Here is a 15,872-nt window from a genome sequence, read left to right on the forward strand (position 1 = left end):
GTGAACTGCATTGGAAGTAGAGTTTGGAGTCCGCAGCTGTACGACATTATGCTCACAGCGTACTAAAAAAGCGAGCCAAAAAAGCAGAAGCGCACACAGACGGGCGCAGTGCAGCAGCAGACCAATCCGATTGTTTTCCCTTTCCTCAAAGCTTCCCGCACAAGCTTTCTCTCAGAAAACGACTCGTCTTCTTCCCAACTCAGTGCCCGGCGTGCTTCGAATCGGTCGCTATCCTTGCAATTTTACACTCGCAAGGACTGAGTCAACTCGCTCCTCATTCTCACAGTCCTATGGTGAGCCCCGTCCTACTTAATTTCGCTTCATCTGCTGTTCAAGTTTGCTCCGAATGTGAAAATTTTGAACAATTTCTAGTGTTTTGGTGCTTCTGCATGTAAATTCTCGGCTTTTACTGTGATATCATTTGAATTACTTAGCAGTTTTGCCTGAAATGGTGCTTTTCTCTCACTAGAAATGTAGTTTTATGTAATTGGGATTGGAAATTTGCTGTCTTTGGAGGAAATGTAGTTTGATATAGTGTTAATTTCGTTTTTGCTGTTTTCTTTTCAGTTTTCGAAAATTTTGAATTTTGAATTGCAGGTTTGAGTATTTGAATCGGAGAATTTTGTTTATTTGTTTTGAATTCTGGGTGCATTTATATTTTAGTGGATGAGATTTTATTTTTATTACCTTTGAAAATTATAGAAGTTAACTTTGTTCATTTACTTTGTTTTTTGTTTTTGTTTATTTGGTTTTGAGGTTTCAGTTTGTGTATTTGAGTTGCATGTGGTGGATTTTCCATGGAAACAGTGGTCGGTGTTGAGGGGAATGATGAAGGGATGTGTGAGGAGAGTGGGGTTGAGAAAAGTAGCTCTTCTTTGTCTTCGCCAAAGCAGATTGCCGATCCTGTTGTATACAAGCTCGTTCGGGTATGTTTCATTTGCATTAAAAGTTCAACTGTTCTGTTGGTGCTAGTAGTTTTGTGCACATAAAATTGGAGTGTAAGCCGCTTCTTTCTGTTCTCTTTGCCAGGTATAAGTGTGTTAACATTCCTTATGATTGGTTTAACTTTCAAATTTGTACAGAAACATGATAACTTGATAGGCTTGGGTAATGGGCGTTCATGATACTGCTTTAGAGCCTATAAAGGACTGTATATCGATCAAGAGATTTTAACAGTTATTTTATTCATAAATTACAATTAGAAGCAGTCAAGCCATCAATTAATGAGTACAATTAGAAGCAGCCAGGCTGCTGCCTGCCTTCTGGGCGAATCAGAGTTTAGAAAATAATAGTAGATACGAATTGAAGCTTGAGCTTTACAATTTGATATGTTCTTTCTCTAAAGCTTTGATTTTGGGGATTTAGTTTGTCACCAATTCTAAATTCAAGGTTTATACTTGGATTAAATGAGAGGCCATTTTTTGGTTTGGCGACAGGTTTTCCATAATTCTTTAAGGGGGAAACTTAAAATTGCACTGCAGTTACAACTATGGACTTGTTACTTCATGTTCGAAAATTTCATTGCCATTTATTTTGTTTTCTTTAGATTCATAACGTCTTATTTGATTCCAGGTTGAAGGTGATGGGAGATTAGTGCCAGCAACAGATGATGAAGTAATGGAAGTTGAGGATTTTCTTGTTGATGAGATGGTTGAATTACCTGTTATTACAGAGGCTGGAAATGGTTGGTGCATTTCCAATGAAGAGTCTTCCTCTGGGAAACCTCAGAAAGAAAGCTCAGAAGGTCTATTTGATTTATTGTTGTGACTAATTATTTAATTTCCATCTGTATCATTATGGATTATTTTACGTAGTAACTTTAAGGGCATGCAATTTGGAACCTTAAGCTATAACTTCTGTATATAATGACTATTGGAGTCTGATTTTTATCTATTCATATTTTTGTGTTGAATCAGTTACATGCGCATCTCAAATCTCAATTCTCAAAATTAGTTTGACAAATCTTATTCCAACTTACTTTTTCTCCTCAATGGCTTTGGAGTTCATTTATATTCAACACCAAAGTGACTACTTTTTGGGTACTTTCATTTATATTCAAGATATGTTTTGCATACCTATTGTTTCCCTGACTTAGTGAAGTATTGTTTCAATGAAAAATGACTTTGTGAGAAACTAGTTGTAGAACTTGGTTTGTTAAATTATTTGAAGACATTCTATTTTTATATCTTATGGTGTTGGTTCTGTAATGGTTTTCATCTCTCACAGAGCAATACATTTCCAGGTGTCTCACATTCAGAGAACACAGAAGCTGATGTGAAATTATGTGCACGGCTTGAGGTATTGACTTGCTTTCTCTGGATAAAATTTCCTCCTGTTGTAGAATCAGATGGATGAGTACTATCTTGCATAAACTTATGGCCTGCTATGACTGTTCTGAATAGCATATTTCTTTTGGATAACTTTATCTTTATGTCTCTTTAATAAATTGATTCAAGTGCTTGGATATGTTTACAGATACCCCTTGTACAGCAGTTATATTTCCTAGCTGCTATATGCATTTTAATCCTGTAGAAAGGAATTTCTTGATTTTGAAATTTATCATCTGTATTATGTGTTAGTGGCGTATTTCTTTATCAACTGGTTTGATTGTTCATTTCTTAAACTTATAGATAGTTTATTTCAATTCTTCTTTTTCTTGCATCTCTACAAGTATGTGTACAATTTTAGCATATCTAGTTATTAATCGTCTTGGATCCTTCTCGGCCTCTAAAATCTCTTGTAGTACATCGAGGAGATGTTGCAAAAGGTCAAACAGGAGGAGAGGCTCCGCTTAGCATGTGGAACTCCTGATCCTTCTTCTGCTTTTATGAATGTAGACATCCAGTGTTCTGATCAGCATGATAAATTACCTGCTATTGATGAGAAGCTGCAATCTGAAATTCCTTTGCAGGATATTGTTCCTTCTTCATCACTGAGTCCAGATGGAAGCCATATTAATGAATCTGGGAGAATTGGGGAGTGCTCAAAACAACCGCTGGATGGACCAATAGAAAGTGGGTCATCAGCTTCTGTCATCTGCACTAGTCCAAAGCCTGATGTTAATACACTAAAGGGGGAGATATGCTTGGACAACCTATCAATTAGAGAACTTCATGAATTATTTCGGGCAACTTTTGGGAGAGAAAGTACTGTTAAGGACAAGTTGTGGCTTAAGAGGAGGATCACAATGGGGTTGACTAACTCTTGTGATGTTTCAACAACTTTCACTATTGTAGATAACAAATTGGTGAACAAGGGTAAAGATGATAGCATTCAGAATGCAGATGGTATGCTCACTGAGGGGTCAGATGGTGAAGCAAAGAATCTTGGGTATGAAACTTCACCAACTAGCCACAGTAGCCAAATGGAAAATCATGTCACTGTTTCGGGCAAGAGATTGGTAAACATTAGTGCAGAACTGGATTGTGGAAGTGAGGACCTTCACACAGATCAGAGAGCTGCCAAACGAGTTCGAAAGCCCACTAAGAGATATATTGAAGAGCTTTCTGAAGTTGAATCAAAAGATTGTAGCCCAAAAGTGATTAGTCCAGTTAAAAGTGCGGGACAACGACAAACATCTCCAAAATCTTGTTGGCCTCTTGGAAATGTCCCTTTAAATGAGAGAGCTATTGTCACCAGGTCGGACCCTCTAGGAAATGTGACAAATGTCCCTTCAAATGAGAGAACGTTTGTCACTAGGTTGGATTCTCTTGGCGGATCTGGGGTTCAGGTTCCTTATGTTTCTCGAGTTCGTAGAAGCCGTCCAAGGAAAAATATTATGGCCCTTATGGTAGGTAAAACCCTTATATAATATGGCAATACGAGTTGCTTTATCATTTCTTTTGTTTTTCTTCTTAAGCATAGGAATTACGATTATGATATAGCACTATAAGTCATCTGTACGACACAATACCTGAATGCGTTTGATTTTTTATTTGTAGAAGTTTGATATGAGTGGAATGGGTGTGACAGCTAAACTTGTAAAAGAGGCCTTTAGTATGCGTAGTTCTGTATCAGAGAGTGAGCATGCAGACAAAGTCTTGAAAATCAGATCTGCTTCTGAACGGATGAAGCCACGGGTAAGATCAAGTTTGCTTAACTGGATTCCATTATTCTTACTTCACATTGAGTTATGGGCATGTGTGTTTGAATCTGATAATGTGTCGATAACGTTAGTGTAGCCGGTTATTAGTTTTGGACTGGCATTTTGTATTATTGAGGACTAACGGGGGTAATGACATTTTTTTTTTAATATCATGGTTTGCCTTTTGTTTGAGTGCTATACTGAATTACCTTTCAATTGGTTGCATGCTAATTTTTTTGTTATGTTAATTGGTTGCCTATGTAGTGTACTGCTGAACCAGAGAAAGACAAGCGTCGCTCAGTAATGGGCACAATTGAACTGCGAAAGAACTTGGGCATTAAACAGACAGATTCATCCGAGGACAATTCAGATGATGGTACAGCCCAGATTCCCACAGCGAAAGGTGGAATGAGAAGGAAACACCATCGAGCTTGGACTCTTGTTGAGGTTATAAAATTAGTTGAGGGTGTCTCTAAGTGTGGCACTGGGAGGTGGTCTGAGATCAAAAGGCTTTCCTTTGCATCGTATTCATATCGCACTTCTGTTGATCTCAAGGTATGATTTTGCTGTACAATTTGTATTCAAGATACCAAGTTCATTTGGCATCCAATTATACTAAAAAAATGGTGAATACTTTTCACTGAGAAAACATGTGTCATTTTGCAGGACAAGTGGAGAAACCTGCTCAAGGCTAGCTTTGCGCAAACGCCTCCTGATGATGGAGTGAGTACATTCCCCTTACCTCTCTTTTATGAGTTGGTTAGACGGGAAGTGTGGAACTTCCCATCTCTTTCAAATGCAAGCTTTCTTTGAACTCTTTGCTCAGCCTTTAAATACTAATTTTGCATTCAACTATTATCTTCCAGAGATTCCAATATTCTGTAAATAAAATTTTCGAACTTTGATCACGTCTCCATAGTATTTTACAACTTGAACTGGCATATTTGAATATTTATTATCTACTGCAAAATCTACTGCCCTATGGTGGTTCACTTCATCGTAACTTGCAAACAGATGTTTGGCGTCTGTACTAGGAATCAAATATGCCTATGTATATAGTACACTATACGCCATTGATTCTCTCTCCGGATGTTCTTTTGAGTACCGACTTAACTTGGTTTGTCTGTGGGGAATTGTGCAGATAAACTCCCGGAAACATGCTTCAGTACCCATCCCGGCATCAATTTTGTTAAAAGTAAGAGAGCTTGCTGAGATGCAGGTGCAGGTACCGCCAAATCTAGGGCCCAGCAAGCTGGGCACTGGTAGCAGTCGAAGCGTGCATCAAATGCGACCAGGCTTCTTGTAACATTGTATATAAGGATACTGCTGGACTGTAACCGTTTTCCTCTGCTGACATTCACTTGTTACCATGGCTGAAGTGCTGCAGAGGGATTGCTGAGATGTAGGCTTAAATATGTTTACGATACATTCTGACTCCTAAGTTCCTAACACAATTTCTTACTCAGTTATTAATTTATTATGATAGGGTTTATGCCTGATGTTAAAAAGTGATCAATTTTTGCACGGCAAGTTGACCGGCGGACACTTGCCGGTTGATCAGTCGAATGTCAAACATGTTTAAAGTGACTAATTACCCTTTTTTTTGTTTGTTACGGTCGATAATTATCTTGGTTGATAAATAGGTCGCGAGTAAATAATAAAACTTTAAGGTAATAACCGAAGTCTAACGCTACCTTTTGAACCAAAGAAGGCTAAAGCTATCTGATTTGGGATTTGGGATTTTGGTGAAGAAAATCTTGAATTAGGACCTAAATAATGAACTATTCTACTCGTGGAATTAAATTTGTGGAGTGAGCCAAAGAGACTAACCATGTTAAGTTACCGGAATCCGGATCCTCTTTGTGAGGATTTCGGGAATTTGTGAATTGTGTCAATTCATCGTACATAGTGCAGTAAAAAATCATATTAAATATTTTTATTTAAAATTAAACATAAACAGTACCTGACAATAATTGACCGCACGATGTACGATAAACGAACACGATTCACGAGTCCTTCGGATCCTCACCAAAAGGATCCCGTTGGAAGTTACTAACTACTAATTATTAGAGCTTGAGCGCTATTGATATGTTGTAGCAAAGTGAATGAAATTTGGGCAATTTAGTTGTAGAAATGATCAGGTTTCATTATATCATCTTTGTATGGTCTTTATGCATCGTCGCATTGTCGACATTTAATTAATATGTCATCGTTATTAGAAATGATCATTTCTGTGACTAAATGTTCAAAATTTTGATGAAACTTGGATGAAAGTGTAGGATCACATTGAAGGATTTGAAACTTAAGGAACGAAATTTATGAGTTATCCAAATGGCACAAAACTTTTGTTGTAAAAACACATTAGGATTATATGAAAGATACGAAGTTCGGTTCTCTCCCCGATGAGGAGGACCGGAAGTTTGATGAGATGGTACCCAAGAAAGAGGCCCAAGACGCCACGATCCTTACATTTAAAAGCCCATACTCTCTCTCTTCTCAGCCCTAACTCTCTCACTCCTCTCTCTCTCTCTCTCTGTGATACTTCCAGCTCCAGATACATCATCATCGCCAACCGAGTCACGGTGAGTCCTCCACCGCAGCTCTTCCACTCCCTCCAATTCGCAAATTACCATTTCTTCGTTCAAGAATTCAACCTCCCTGACAGCAATTCAACATGTTCTCTCTCACTGTAATTCACTCTGTTTGGTGTCCGAGACATCGCTGTTGAAACGACGATTTCTCGGCAACCAAACAGACCTTTCGATTTCTTTTCAATAACCCAATTAGTAGTTTTTTATATCTCAACTGTTCCTGCTGTTGCTTTTTTAGTTGTAGGAGCTGAAACAATCCAGTAGCAATGGGGATCATCGAAAGGATCAAGGAAATTGAGGCCGAAATGGCTCGGACTCAGAAAAATAAAGCCACAGGTAATTTCTCTTTTTACTTGATTTCCCTATATTTATTGGGTATTTAAATATAATATGGTCTTTTATGAATTGGGTTATATCTTAATTTTTTGTTTATTTAATTGGAATGCTGAAAAAATGCAGAGTATCATCTTGGCCAGCTCAAGGCAAAGATTGCCAAGCTCAGGACTCAGCTTTTGGAGCCTCCAAAAGTATGCAACTTTTCCATACACACACACACACACACACACACACACACACACCACACACACACACACCCACACACACCCACACACACCCACATGAGTTTAATTTGATATGAATGTAGAATTTTCCTGTATTAACGTTAGGAACTTTGATGGCCATGAGCTTCTTGGTAATGCTTTGTACAATAATTTTGTTCATGTGGTTGTGGTTTAGAGTTACCATTTTTAATGATTCAAAACTGAAATTCAGGGGTCTAGCGGAGGTGGAGATGGTTTCGAAGTTACAAAGTTTGGTCACGGACGTGTTGCGCTTATTGGGTTTCCAAGGTTTGCAATATTTATATAACCTTAACATGCATTGTGTATCGTTTAAAGAAAACAAAATGAAATGTTTTGGCTTTAAAAGTAACAAGACATGGCCAGTCCTTATGAGTTTTGCCTATCGTTTGTAGTGTGGGGAAGTCGACACTTTTGACTATGTTGACGGGCACACACTCTGAAGCTGCATCTTATGAGTTCACAACTCTTACCTGCATTCCTGGGATTATACATTACAATGATACAAAAATTCAGCTGCTCGATCTTCCTGGAATTATTGAAGGTGCTTCAGAAGGCAAAGGTCGTGGGAGGCAGGTGAATATTCTCTTTAAGATTCTTCTCCTCTTGTGATAACATGTCATTATTCGTTTATTGTACAATAATATTATGAGAATTTTACAGCAAGATTTTTAAATAAACGCCTCATGATAGAGACTTGTATTTGGCCCTTGGCAATTCAATATCTTCTCTTCTGCTCTGATTTCCAAGTATCGTGGAAATGGATAGAATTTGATAAGACTCCGTCTTGCAGGTTATTGCTGTTGCCAAGTCTTCAGATATTGTTTTGATGGTCCTTGATGCCTCAAAAGTAAGTATTTATTCTGTAGTAACATGCTGTTGTTACTACTGGTATATCAATAGCTGATAAATAAGTTTACTACTCTTCTGCTTACTGACCTTTCATTGTTTTCATTCTTAGCAACCTGCTCGACCTCTTGACCCTGTCCTGTTGATGCATTATGTTGATTACCTGTTTTGCTTGGTTTCTGTCAGTTATTTAGTATAACGCTTGCGTTTTGATGTTTCAGAGTGAAGGTCATCGGCAAATATTGACAAAGGAGCTGGAAGCTGTGGGCCTACGTTTAAACAAGAAGCCGCCTCAAGTAAGTTTTATCTTCTTAATATTTATTAGCATTTTTGATAACAGACTGAACATGGTCTTAGTTTCTGTCGGGTTTTAAGCTGTTTCCATATATTGTTTGTTATGTTTGCTTTGTTAACTGTGGACTTAAGCTGGATTTTGCATTTTGTTCCATGGGCAGATATACTTCAAAAAGAAAAAGACTGGAGGAATTTCTTTCAACAGCACTTGCACTTTGACTCATGTGGATGAGAAGCTTTGTTATCAAATTCTACACGAATACAAAATTCACAATGCTGAGGTACTTAGGATTAGTCAAGATTGTCCTTTATCAAAGCTAATGGTGATTCTTTTATTGGGCATACACAACTAATGGTACATGATTTTCTTCAAGTCACTGTACAATCTTTCATTTGGGTGATACTTTCTTTTCTGTGCTCATCCCATGGAAAAGAATACTCATGTATGATAAATTTAATGCAGTTGCTGTTTCGCGAGGACGCGACAGTGGATGATCTTATTGATGTGATTGAGGGAAACCGGAAATACATGAAGTGTGTATATGTGTACAACAAGATAGACGTTATTGGTATTGATGATGTGGACAAATTAGCCCGTCAGCCGAATTCTGTTGTCATTAGTTGCAATCTCAAGGCAAGTTCTACACTTCTTGTTTTTATTCAAATGAGATACGGAGTACATCTGTGTTACCAGTAAGAAACCTTGAGCAATCTCTGCAGTTGCAAAATTGAAAAACTTTTGGTCAGAGCACAGAAGACATTGCCTACTGTGGTTCTTTCCATTAGAATTGTGTTTTTGTTGGACCCTAATTTTCAACATGTGTAAACATTACATTACAATTGATTTAGAGGCTGTTTGATAACCATTCCGTTTTCAGTTCAGAAAACTGAAATCTTGTTTGGAAAGTTTTCAGTTAAAAAAAATAAAATAAAGCTGAAAACCAAAAATTAAAAATGAAATGGCTTTCAAACGGTTCAGGAAAATTAACTTTGCGTATTAAACGGTTCAGGAAACTTAACTCTGTGTTTTTATCTTGCTCACAGCTGAACTTTGACAGACTGCTTGCAAAAATGTGGGAAGAGATGGGACTTGTTAGAGTTTATACAAAGCCGCAGGGCCAGCAACCTGATTTCGGTGATCCAGTAGTTCTTTCTGCTGTAAGTTGCAAATATTTTTGTTGTGTGTGTCTTTATAGGATCAATTAGCTCTCCATCATATGAGCTTTCTGGCTTGCTTTGTTTTCTCTTATTCCTCTTTGCATGTGTGTGTAGGATAGAGGGGGCTGCACTGTTGGAGACTTCTGTAATCATATACACAGGAGTTTGGTGAAGGAAGTAAAATACGTGTTAGTGTGGGGTACAAGTGCAAGGCATTACCCACAGCATTGTGGCCTCGGTAATGTTTTGAATGATGAAGACGTGGTCCAAATTGTGAAGAAAAAGGTAAACCGGTCTTTCTGTTGTTCATTGCAAGTAAAACTTTCTTATAGATACATACAATATCGCATTGATTTTTCTGCATAATTTGTGTCCCATGATTATTCTGATTCCGGATGCTTGTTGGGTCTTACTGTTTTCTGTTCTCTTTGCAACCGGATGAGGAAAAATATTCTTTCGAAAACAATCTAATATTTGGCATTTGGATTCTCCAGGACAAGGAAGGGGAAGGGAGGGGTCGGTTTAAATCACATTCAACGGACCCTGCTCGTATATCTGACAGAGTGAAGAAGGCCCCCCTGAAGCAGTAGTATCATTGATAGGCAATCCATGCAAACCCGAGTTTCTTACATGAACCGCCACAGAAGAATTATCCGCGGATGAGATGTATTTGAGATGCCTACGGAGCACGACATAGTCAAATCATTTGATTAATTCTGAAGTGAAGAATTGGTGCTAGAATGTCGTGTTTATGGGAGTAGGTAGATTTTTTGGTCCTTGTGTTGTAAGTTTAGATTAATTACTTCATGGAATGTTGAACATGTACTGCACCATGATCTCTGTTTTGGAGATGGTGTTTAATACACTTCGAAAACGCTCTTCAGCTTTATCTTGCTGGCGTGCCAAGCATAGATTCCGACCTATCCAGCTAAAGTCGGATGCACACATTTGTAGAAAGATAGCAATATTTTTCGACGAGAAAATTTACAGTGACATGAGAGTGAGGGTGTACCCCGGTTATACAGTAGAATCTCTCCAGCTACACCCAGGAGATTTTACCATGCCTCTTTGATTCATCATCATTCTCACTCTCTCAGCATCATCCCATTTATTTGTTTCTGCGTAAGTATTTGCCAAAAGCACGTAATTTCCTGCATCGCGCGGTTCTATTTCGAAGAGTTGCCTGGCTGCCATCTCGCTCAACTCAGCATTGCCATGAACCTTGCAAGCTCCTAACAAGGAGCCCCAAATCTTTGCATCGGCAACACCGACATTGTCTATTATAAGATTGTATGCCTTTTCAAGCATCCCAGCCCTTCCAAGAAGATCAACCATGCAAGCATAGTGCTCCTTTTGTGGCTCAATGCCGAAAACCTGAGTCATGAGCTCAAAATACCGGCACCCTTTCTCAACCAGTCCGGCATGGCTACATGCGTTGAGGAGACCGACGAATGTAACCTCGTTCGGTCTAACTCCTTCCTTTTGCATCTTCGAGAAAAGATCCAATGCATCCTCGGCCTTTCCATGGTCAGCAAGGGCAGTGACCAACGCACTATAGGATATGACATCTCTCATGCTCATTCTGTTGAACTCTCTCCATGCCTGGTCTATGTTTCCGCATTTGGAATGCATATGGATCAATGCATTGGATACAAAGATTGTCTTCTCTGAAAGTGTTTGGTAAAGGAGGGCACATCAGCACTACAGAATGTAAGCAATACAAAAGATAGCAAATCGTAGGCCTGTTCGGTGTTTAGATTGAATTGGACAACTCACTAGATTCAATGTATGTTGAACGTAGACTTCTCAATTTCGTCTAAGTTGAAGGTTGAACATGTCTTTAGCTATGAAGGAAACTTATCACTTGCCCATCCTACCATTTTTTTGGAGATTAAAACGAATACGTTGACACCCATTTCTTCTTCACCCTAGACAAAATTTGGAAGTTGATACCCATTTCTTCTTTCAACATATACATTGAATCTAATGAGTTAGTCAATCCAATCGAATCCTTGACACCAAACGATTTAAAGAACTGATTAAATTAGAACTTACCACAAAACCCTTCCTCCACATGCTTTGCCAATGCGGCTGCAATTTTAACATCCCCAAGTTGTGTACAAGCTGAAATAGCTCCCACCATTGCCACCTCACTGACTCTTACTTTTGCTTCCCTCATTTTCTTATACATCTCAATGGCTTCTGCTGCATAACCATTCTGAGCATAACAAGCCACCATTGCTGCCCAACATGATGCATCCGGCATCTGTATCTCGTCAAAAACCATCTCAGCCTCCACTACATTACCACGCTTCCCATATCCCGCTATCATAGCCACCCACACCACTGGATTTTTCTCCACCATTCTTTCGTACAATTCCTTTGCCCTTTCCATATCACCAATGTTCGCGTACCCAGCAACCATGGTAGCCCAAGAAACCGCATTGCACTGCCCCATGTTATCAAACAACCACCGCGCTTCACACATCAATCCCATCTTCGAATACCCACAAATCATGGCCGTCCAAGCAACCAAATCCTTATCTTCCATCGAATCAAAAACATCCCTCGCGTCCCTTACAAGCCCACATTTTGCATACATATGAAGAAGCGCAGTTTGCACTATCCCGTTTCCCAAGAAACCACACTGCAGAAGCCTCGCGTGGACTTGTTTCCCTTCGAAAACCGCCTGGACACGACCACAGGCATTGAGAACGGAAGAGAAGGTGAACCCAGATGGTGATACGCCAACCCGGTGCATTTGAGCATATAGAGCGATGGATTGACGAAAGCGATCGTGAAGCACATTGGAGTGGATGAGGGAGGTCCAGAGGAACTGAATTCTGCAGTTGGGTATTTCGTCGAACAGGTTGTGGGCATACCGGAGGTTGTCACCAGGGAGTTGCAGGAGCCGCTGGAGCAACTGAGCCAAGAGATGGTAACGGCGGTTGGGTTCAGTTGGGGCTTTGAGTAAGAGAGTGTGGCTTTGTTTTAGCTGCTTTACGGTATTGCTTACATAAAGGAATGAATTTCGAGAGGGAATGAATTTCGAAGTCATGCTGCTGATTTGAACATTACTGGTGGCATTCGATTGTCATCTGCCGAACCCCTTTGTTTATGTATTTAATCCAACGCAATCCATTTGTCATCAGTTGACATGAAAACGGTGGCAAACAAATTGGTGCCTCTGTCATTATCCTACCTGTTCGGTTCTCTTTCTCATTTTATAATTTATCTGTTGTAATTTGCACTATCTGTTTTTAGAACGCTGCAAAAAATAATCAATTCTAACATCGTTTTATTTATTTAAGGAATATCCAACAAATATACGAACTATATTATTCATTAAATGCTGAAATTTTGACAACGTTAATCGAACGGTTAAACGACTTCTAATTTAATTGATTATTGCGTAGTTGATCTTTAAATGGTGAACTAGATAGTATACGGTTTTAATCATTATGTAATATTGCAGGATGAAAAAGAGAACTGAGAATGTAGAACAAGAAGGTCCAACCGAGAATGTGTTACAAAACGGTGGTCGTGTAATATCTTCCAACGATTTACTACAGAAAACATAACCACATGTTACCAAGTGTTTATATCCTTCAAGGCTTCAAGGACTTAGTTCATGCGCACATCGATCAACTTGGAGATGTCTTCCCACTTTTGTTCATCAAGTTGGAGGCTCTTTCTGCATTATTTACACACAACGTCAACATAAATATCTATCAGAAAAAGATGAAAATAACATACCGCAGATTTAACTGCAAAAACTCTACCTACCTTTGGAGCTGAATTTTAGAGTAATCAATCTCGGCGATTACAATAGTTTCCTCATGCCCTGCGGTTGCAATTATCTCGCCCGACTGCCAATTACAGCACAAAACACAAAAATGAAGAAAACGATCGTTTGTGTTTTTGTTCATTCATGCTCATCAATTGTTTGCGTTATACACTATATAGTACCGGTTCAACTAGCGTGGAGTGTCCCCATATTGTGTAAGAACCAGTGGAGTCTCGAGAAGGTGAACAAGTAGCTACGAATAACTAACACCGTGATTCCGAAGCCAAAGAGGGCAGGGGGAGGGGAAAGGTCATGTTAGAATTGTTTTTAGCTGTAGAACAGTAGAAAAATGTACAGATACAAAGTCGAAAGCAACAGGACAAGTCAGTCTTTATACGTACCTGGTTATCAACTGCCCTGAAAAGAGGGAAGTATCTGTTAGAACATAGGAAGTTTAGGAGGAAAATGGTGAGCAAGTGGAAAATAAGGTATATACTCTTACCTTGCTCTCTGTACGAGCTCCCACAACAATTCACCAGTGCTCATGTTGAATGCCCCGGGATAGCATATTATGTGAACGCCTTGCGTTTATACAGTAACGATCAAATATTGTTATTTGAAATTTATAGATAAGATATTAAAAACTAAGCCCGCATTTACAAAACCCTGTACCTTTTTTCCTGTACAATGCAGCAAGTTCAGGAAACTGTAAATCATGACAGATTCCCACTCCGATACGACCAACTTCTGCAAATGTTCTACAATTGCTCAACAGCGGCTTAACTCATAGACAATCCGGATAAAATCTTGAAATAAAAAATTTGACATCACACATTTCCTCGAGGAAAGTTTAGGACAGTTTCGGATGCATACCTGTGTCCACTATGGTAGTTTGATCTCCTGCCAAAAAGAAGTCAGATTCCTTAAATGATATCTCTCCTGGAACGTCAATGTCGAATAAATGTATCTGCAAATGAAGCAACACCAACACCTTCTTTTCAAGAGTTCTATCCAATTTTACGCTCCTAATTCCGTGTCTAATGTTATCGAATTAACATGTTCTTACTTTCCTATGCTTAGCTTTGAGCTTTCCATCTGGTCCAAATATGCAGCAAGTATTATACAACCTGCCATGATCCCGTTCAGGCACCGACCCTCCTACGATTGTGATCCCATGGCAATAAGCAGCATCCGATAGCATGGACAACGTCGGCGAGGCATCCTCATTCGTAAAATCCTCAGCAAATTTTGCAAAGTAGTCACTTGAATAAGGGCAGTTCCACATTTCCTTTGACAAAAATGCAATTCAAACCAAATGGATTATGTCCTGAGGACTTCTCACAGACATTTATACAAACAACTTGGCTGCAACCACATGAGCAGTTACTAGGTAGTTAACTCACTGGTAAAACAAGTAGCTTTGCGCCTTGCTCGGCGGCAGTTTTTATCGAAATGCCGGCACGATCAAGATTCTGATTCTTGTCAGAAGTAACTGACAACTGACATAGAGCAACCTTAAACTGTTCCATAGCAAAAACTGTTTTCAGTTATATCACACCTTTGTAATACCTATGCATAATCGCCAAAAGAACAATTTTTGTGAAAAGTATGCAGTTCTCCTTTTATATAATCGATATTCTACGTTAAACTCATCTAAACTATGAGAACGGGAACTGGAACTCAGGTAGTTAGGTGCAGAGGGGAGAGCACAATATTGTAACCAACTTGATTAAGTTCAGATATTCGCAAGAATTCTAGTAATTTTTTCAGACTCGAGAAATGATCAAGAACACAAAAGAAGGTTGGAAACTTTAGTGTTCAAATATTTATTGGGAATAATTGATACAATAACTTGTGCTGAAAACAAAACTACCTTCGGAATATTGGGGAGTTGAAATGGATCTGAGGCATCAGCCATGGCGGGATTACTGGTGTTCCAGAGAGATGCCATAACAAATCGGAGTTTTTTAGGTCTTGATTAAATTAGGAAGCAAAAGGGAACGCCTTTCTATATGTTTGACTTGTTTATTGTCACCCTCTTTGAAACTTTGTGCAACCAATTTTTCTAACTTATCTCATAATTTTGGATAACATTATTCAACAACCAAACCTGCCTCAACACATTCAGACAAAGGAATGAAAGCGATTTGTAGTTAAATTGATTAAGAGTAGTTATGCCTATTCATAATGTTCAAGTTTGATTTTTTTTTTATTATTTTACAATGTTGCATGTATAAATAAAAATAACATGCATGCAGAATTCAGAAGACAAGCACCAAGCAATAATTTCACAAAGAAAAACAAAAAATCACAAGCTGCCCAATTTTAGTATGATCGACTCCATGGAAAGTAAAACCCAAGGCAGCTGCCAAAATGCTAGTGACAACATCTTATTGACCACATCTTCCAAAATGCAGCTGCCAATATGCTAGAGTTAATCCTATCGAACTCAAAAGTCAAATATAAAACGTCCTACTTACATCTTACTATTTTACCACCTCACATTCAGTGGCGAAGCCACCTTTAGACTA

General features: G+C 38.8%; 4 protein-coding genes across 17 annotated transcripts; 2 read left to right on the top strand and 2 right to left on the bottom strand.

The window, feature by feature from the left end:
- On the top strand, nucleotides 1-5,596 carry LOC103414763 (uncharacterized). 12 transcript variants are annotated; one of them, XM_070805525.1, is made up of 9 exons: nucleotides 1-293; nucleotides 757-926; nucleotides 1,573-1,744; nucleotides 2,243-2,298; nucleotides 2,912-3,790; nucleotides 3,942-4,079; nucleotides 4,349-4,639; nucleotides 4,751-4,807; nucleotides 5,226-5,596. In XM_070805525.1, the coding sequence occupies exons 2-9, from the start codon at nucleotides 798-800 to the stop codon at nucleotides 5,388-5,390; spliced, it is 1,887 nt and encodes a 628-aa protein (XP_070661626.1). In that variant the 5' UTR covers nucleotides 1-293; nucleotides 757-797; the 3' UTR covers nucleotides 5,391-5,596. The 12 variants fall into 12 exon arrangements, with proteins under 12 accessions (XP_070661626.1, XP_008351352.3, XP_008351355.3 ...); XM_008353130.4 differs by having other exon boundaries at nucleotides 764-926; nucleotides 2,744-3,790; XM_008353133.4 differs by having other exon boundaries at nucleotides 764-926.
- Nucleotides 5,597-6,502: 906 nt separating this feature from the next.
- LOC103414762 (developmentally-regulated G-protein 2) lies at nucleotides 6,503-10,443 on the top strand. 3 transcript variants are annotated; one of them, XM_029108286.2, is made up of 12 exons: nucleotides 6,503-6,666; nucleotides 6,914-7,011; nucleotides 7,135-7,202; nucleotides 7,447-7,523; nucleotides 7,649-7,829; nucleotides 8,047-8,103; nucleotides 8,324-8,398; nucleotides 8,558-8,677; nucleotides 8,860-9,030; nucleotides 9,441-9,554; nucleotides 9,669-9,839; nucleotides 10,049-10,443. In XM_029108286.2, exons 2-12 carry the CDS (start codon nucleotides 6,942-6,944, stop codon nucleotides 10,142-10,144), a joined length of 1,200 nt encoding a protein of 399 aa, XP_028964119.2. In that variant the 5' UTR covers nucleotides 6,503-6,666; nucleotides 6,914-6,941; the 3' UTR covers nucleotides 10,145-10,443. The 3 variants fall into 3 exon arrangements, with proteins under 3 accessions (XP_028964119.2, XP_070661632.1, XP_070661633.1); XM_070805531.1 differs by having other exon boundaries at nucleotides 6,594-6,773; XM_070805532.1 differs by having other exon boundaries at nucleotides 6,597-6,760.
- Nucleotides 10,444-10,501: 58 nt separating this feature from the next.
- On the bottom strand, nucleotides 10,502-12,871 carry LOC103414761 (putative pentatricopeptide repeat-containing protein At5g37570). Its single transcript, XM_070805530.1, has 2 exons — nucleotides 11,610-12,871; nucleotides 10,502-11,221 (listed from the first exon to the last, which is right to left on the bottom strand). The coding sequence occupies exons 1-2, from the start codon at nucleotides 12,610-12,612 to the stop codon at nucleotides 10,572-10,574; spliced, it is 1,653 nt and encodes a 550-aa protein (XP_070661631.1). The 5' UTR covers nucleotides 12,613-12,871; the 3' UTR covers nucleotides 10,502-10,571.
- Nucleotides 12,872-12,999: 128 nt separating this feature from the next.
- Nucleotides 13,000-15,456, bottom strand: LOC103453601 (omega-amidase, chloroplastic-like). The gene is made up of 10 exons (XM_008393158.4): nucleotides 15,215-15,456; nucleotides 14,745-14,861; nucleotides 14,408-14,629; nucleotides 14,215-14,308; nucleotides 14,014-14,088; nucleotides 13,844-13,922; nucleotides 13,743-13,758; nucleotides 13,524-13,604; nucleotides 13,341-13,423; nucleotides 13,000-13,248 (listed from the first exon to the last, which is right to left on the bottom strand). The coding sequence occupies exons 1-10, from the start codon at nucleotides 15,290-15,292 to the stop codon at nucleotides 13,179-13,181; spliced, it is 915 nt and encodes a 304-aa protein (XP_008391380.3). The 5' UTR covers nucleotides 15,293-15,456; the 3' UTR covers nucleotides 13,000-13,178.
- Nucleotides 15,457-15,872: the final 416 nt, after the last annotated feature.

Source organism: Malus domestica, chromosome 09 (genome assembly GCF_042453785.1).
Source record: "Malus domestica chromosome 09, GDT2T_hap1".
Taxonomy (NCBI): Eukaryota; Viridiplantae; Streptophyta; class Magnoliopsida; order Rosales; family Rosaceae; genus Malus; species Malus domestica.

What these genes read in the sequence shown, in the direction of transcription:
- LOC103414761 (XM_070805530.1), bottom strand. Translation starts at nt 12,612, where the DNA reads ATGACTTCGAAATTCATTCCCTCTCGAAATTCATTCCTTTATGTAAGC. An exon ending in TGTGGAGGAAGGGTTTTGTG is followed by an intron (nt 11,222 to 11,609) that starts GTAAGTTCTAAT and finishes AAACACTTTCAG; the next exon opens with AGAAGACAATCTTTGTATCC.
- LOC103414762 (XM_029108286.2), top strand. Translation starts at nt 6,942, where the DNA reads ATGGGGATCATCGAAAGGATCAAGGAAATTGAGGCCGAAATGGCTCGG. An exon ending in GCGCTTATTGGGTTTCCAAG is followed by an intron (nt 7,524 to 7,648) that starts GTTTGCAATATT and finishes TATCGTTTGTAG; the next exon opens with TGTGGGGAAGTCGACACTTT. An exon ending in TGGTCCTTGATGCCTCAAAA is followed by an intron (nt 8,104 to 8,323) that starts GTAAGTATTTAT and finishes TTGATGTTTCAG; the next exon opens with AGTGAAGGTCATCGGCAAAT.
- LOC103453601 (XM_008393158.4), bottom strand. Translation starts at nt 15,292, where the DNA reads ATGGCATCTCTCTGGAACACCAGTAATCCCGCCATGGCTGATGCCTCA. An exon ending in TGCATTGTACAGGAAAAAAG is followed by an intron (nt 13,923 to 14,013) that starts GTACAGGGTTTT and finishes TATAAACGCAAG; the next exon opens with GCGTTCACATAATATGCTAT. An exon ending in TCTAAAATTCAGCTCCAAAG is followed by an intron (nt 13,249 to 13,340) that starts GTAGGTAGAGTT and finishes TAAATAATGCAG; the next exon opens with AAAGAGCCTCCAACTTGATG.
- LOC103414763 (XM_008353130.4), top strand. Translation starts at nt 798, where the DNA reads ATGGAAACAGTGGTCGGTGTTGAGGGGAATGATGAAGGGATGTGTGAG. An exon ending in CTGAACGGATGAAGCCACGG is followed by an intron (nt 4,080 to 4,348) that starts GTAAGATCAAGT and finishes TTGCCTATGTAG; the next exon opens with TGTACTGCTGAACCAGAGAA. An exon ending in GCACTTCTGTTGATCTCAAG is followed by an intron (nt 4,640 to 4,750) that starts GTATGATTTTGC and finishes GTCATTTTGCAG; the next exon opens with GACAAGTGGAGAAACCTGCT.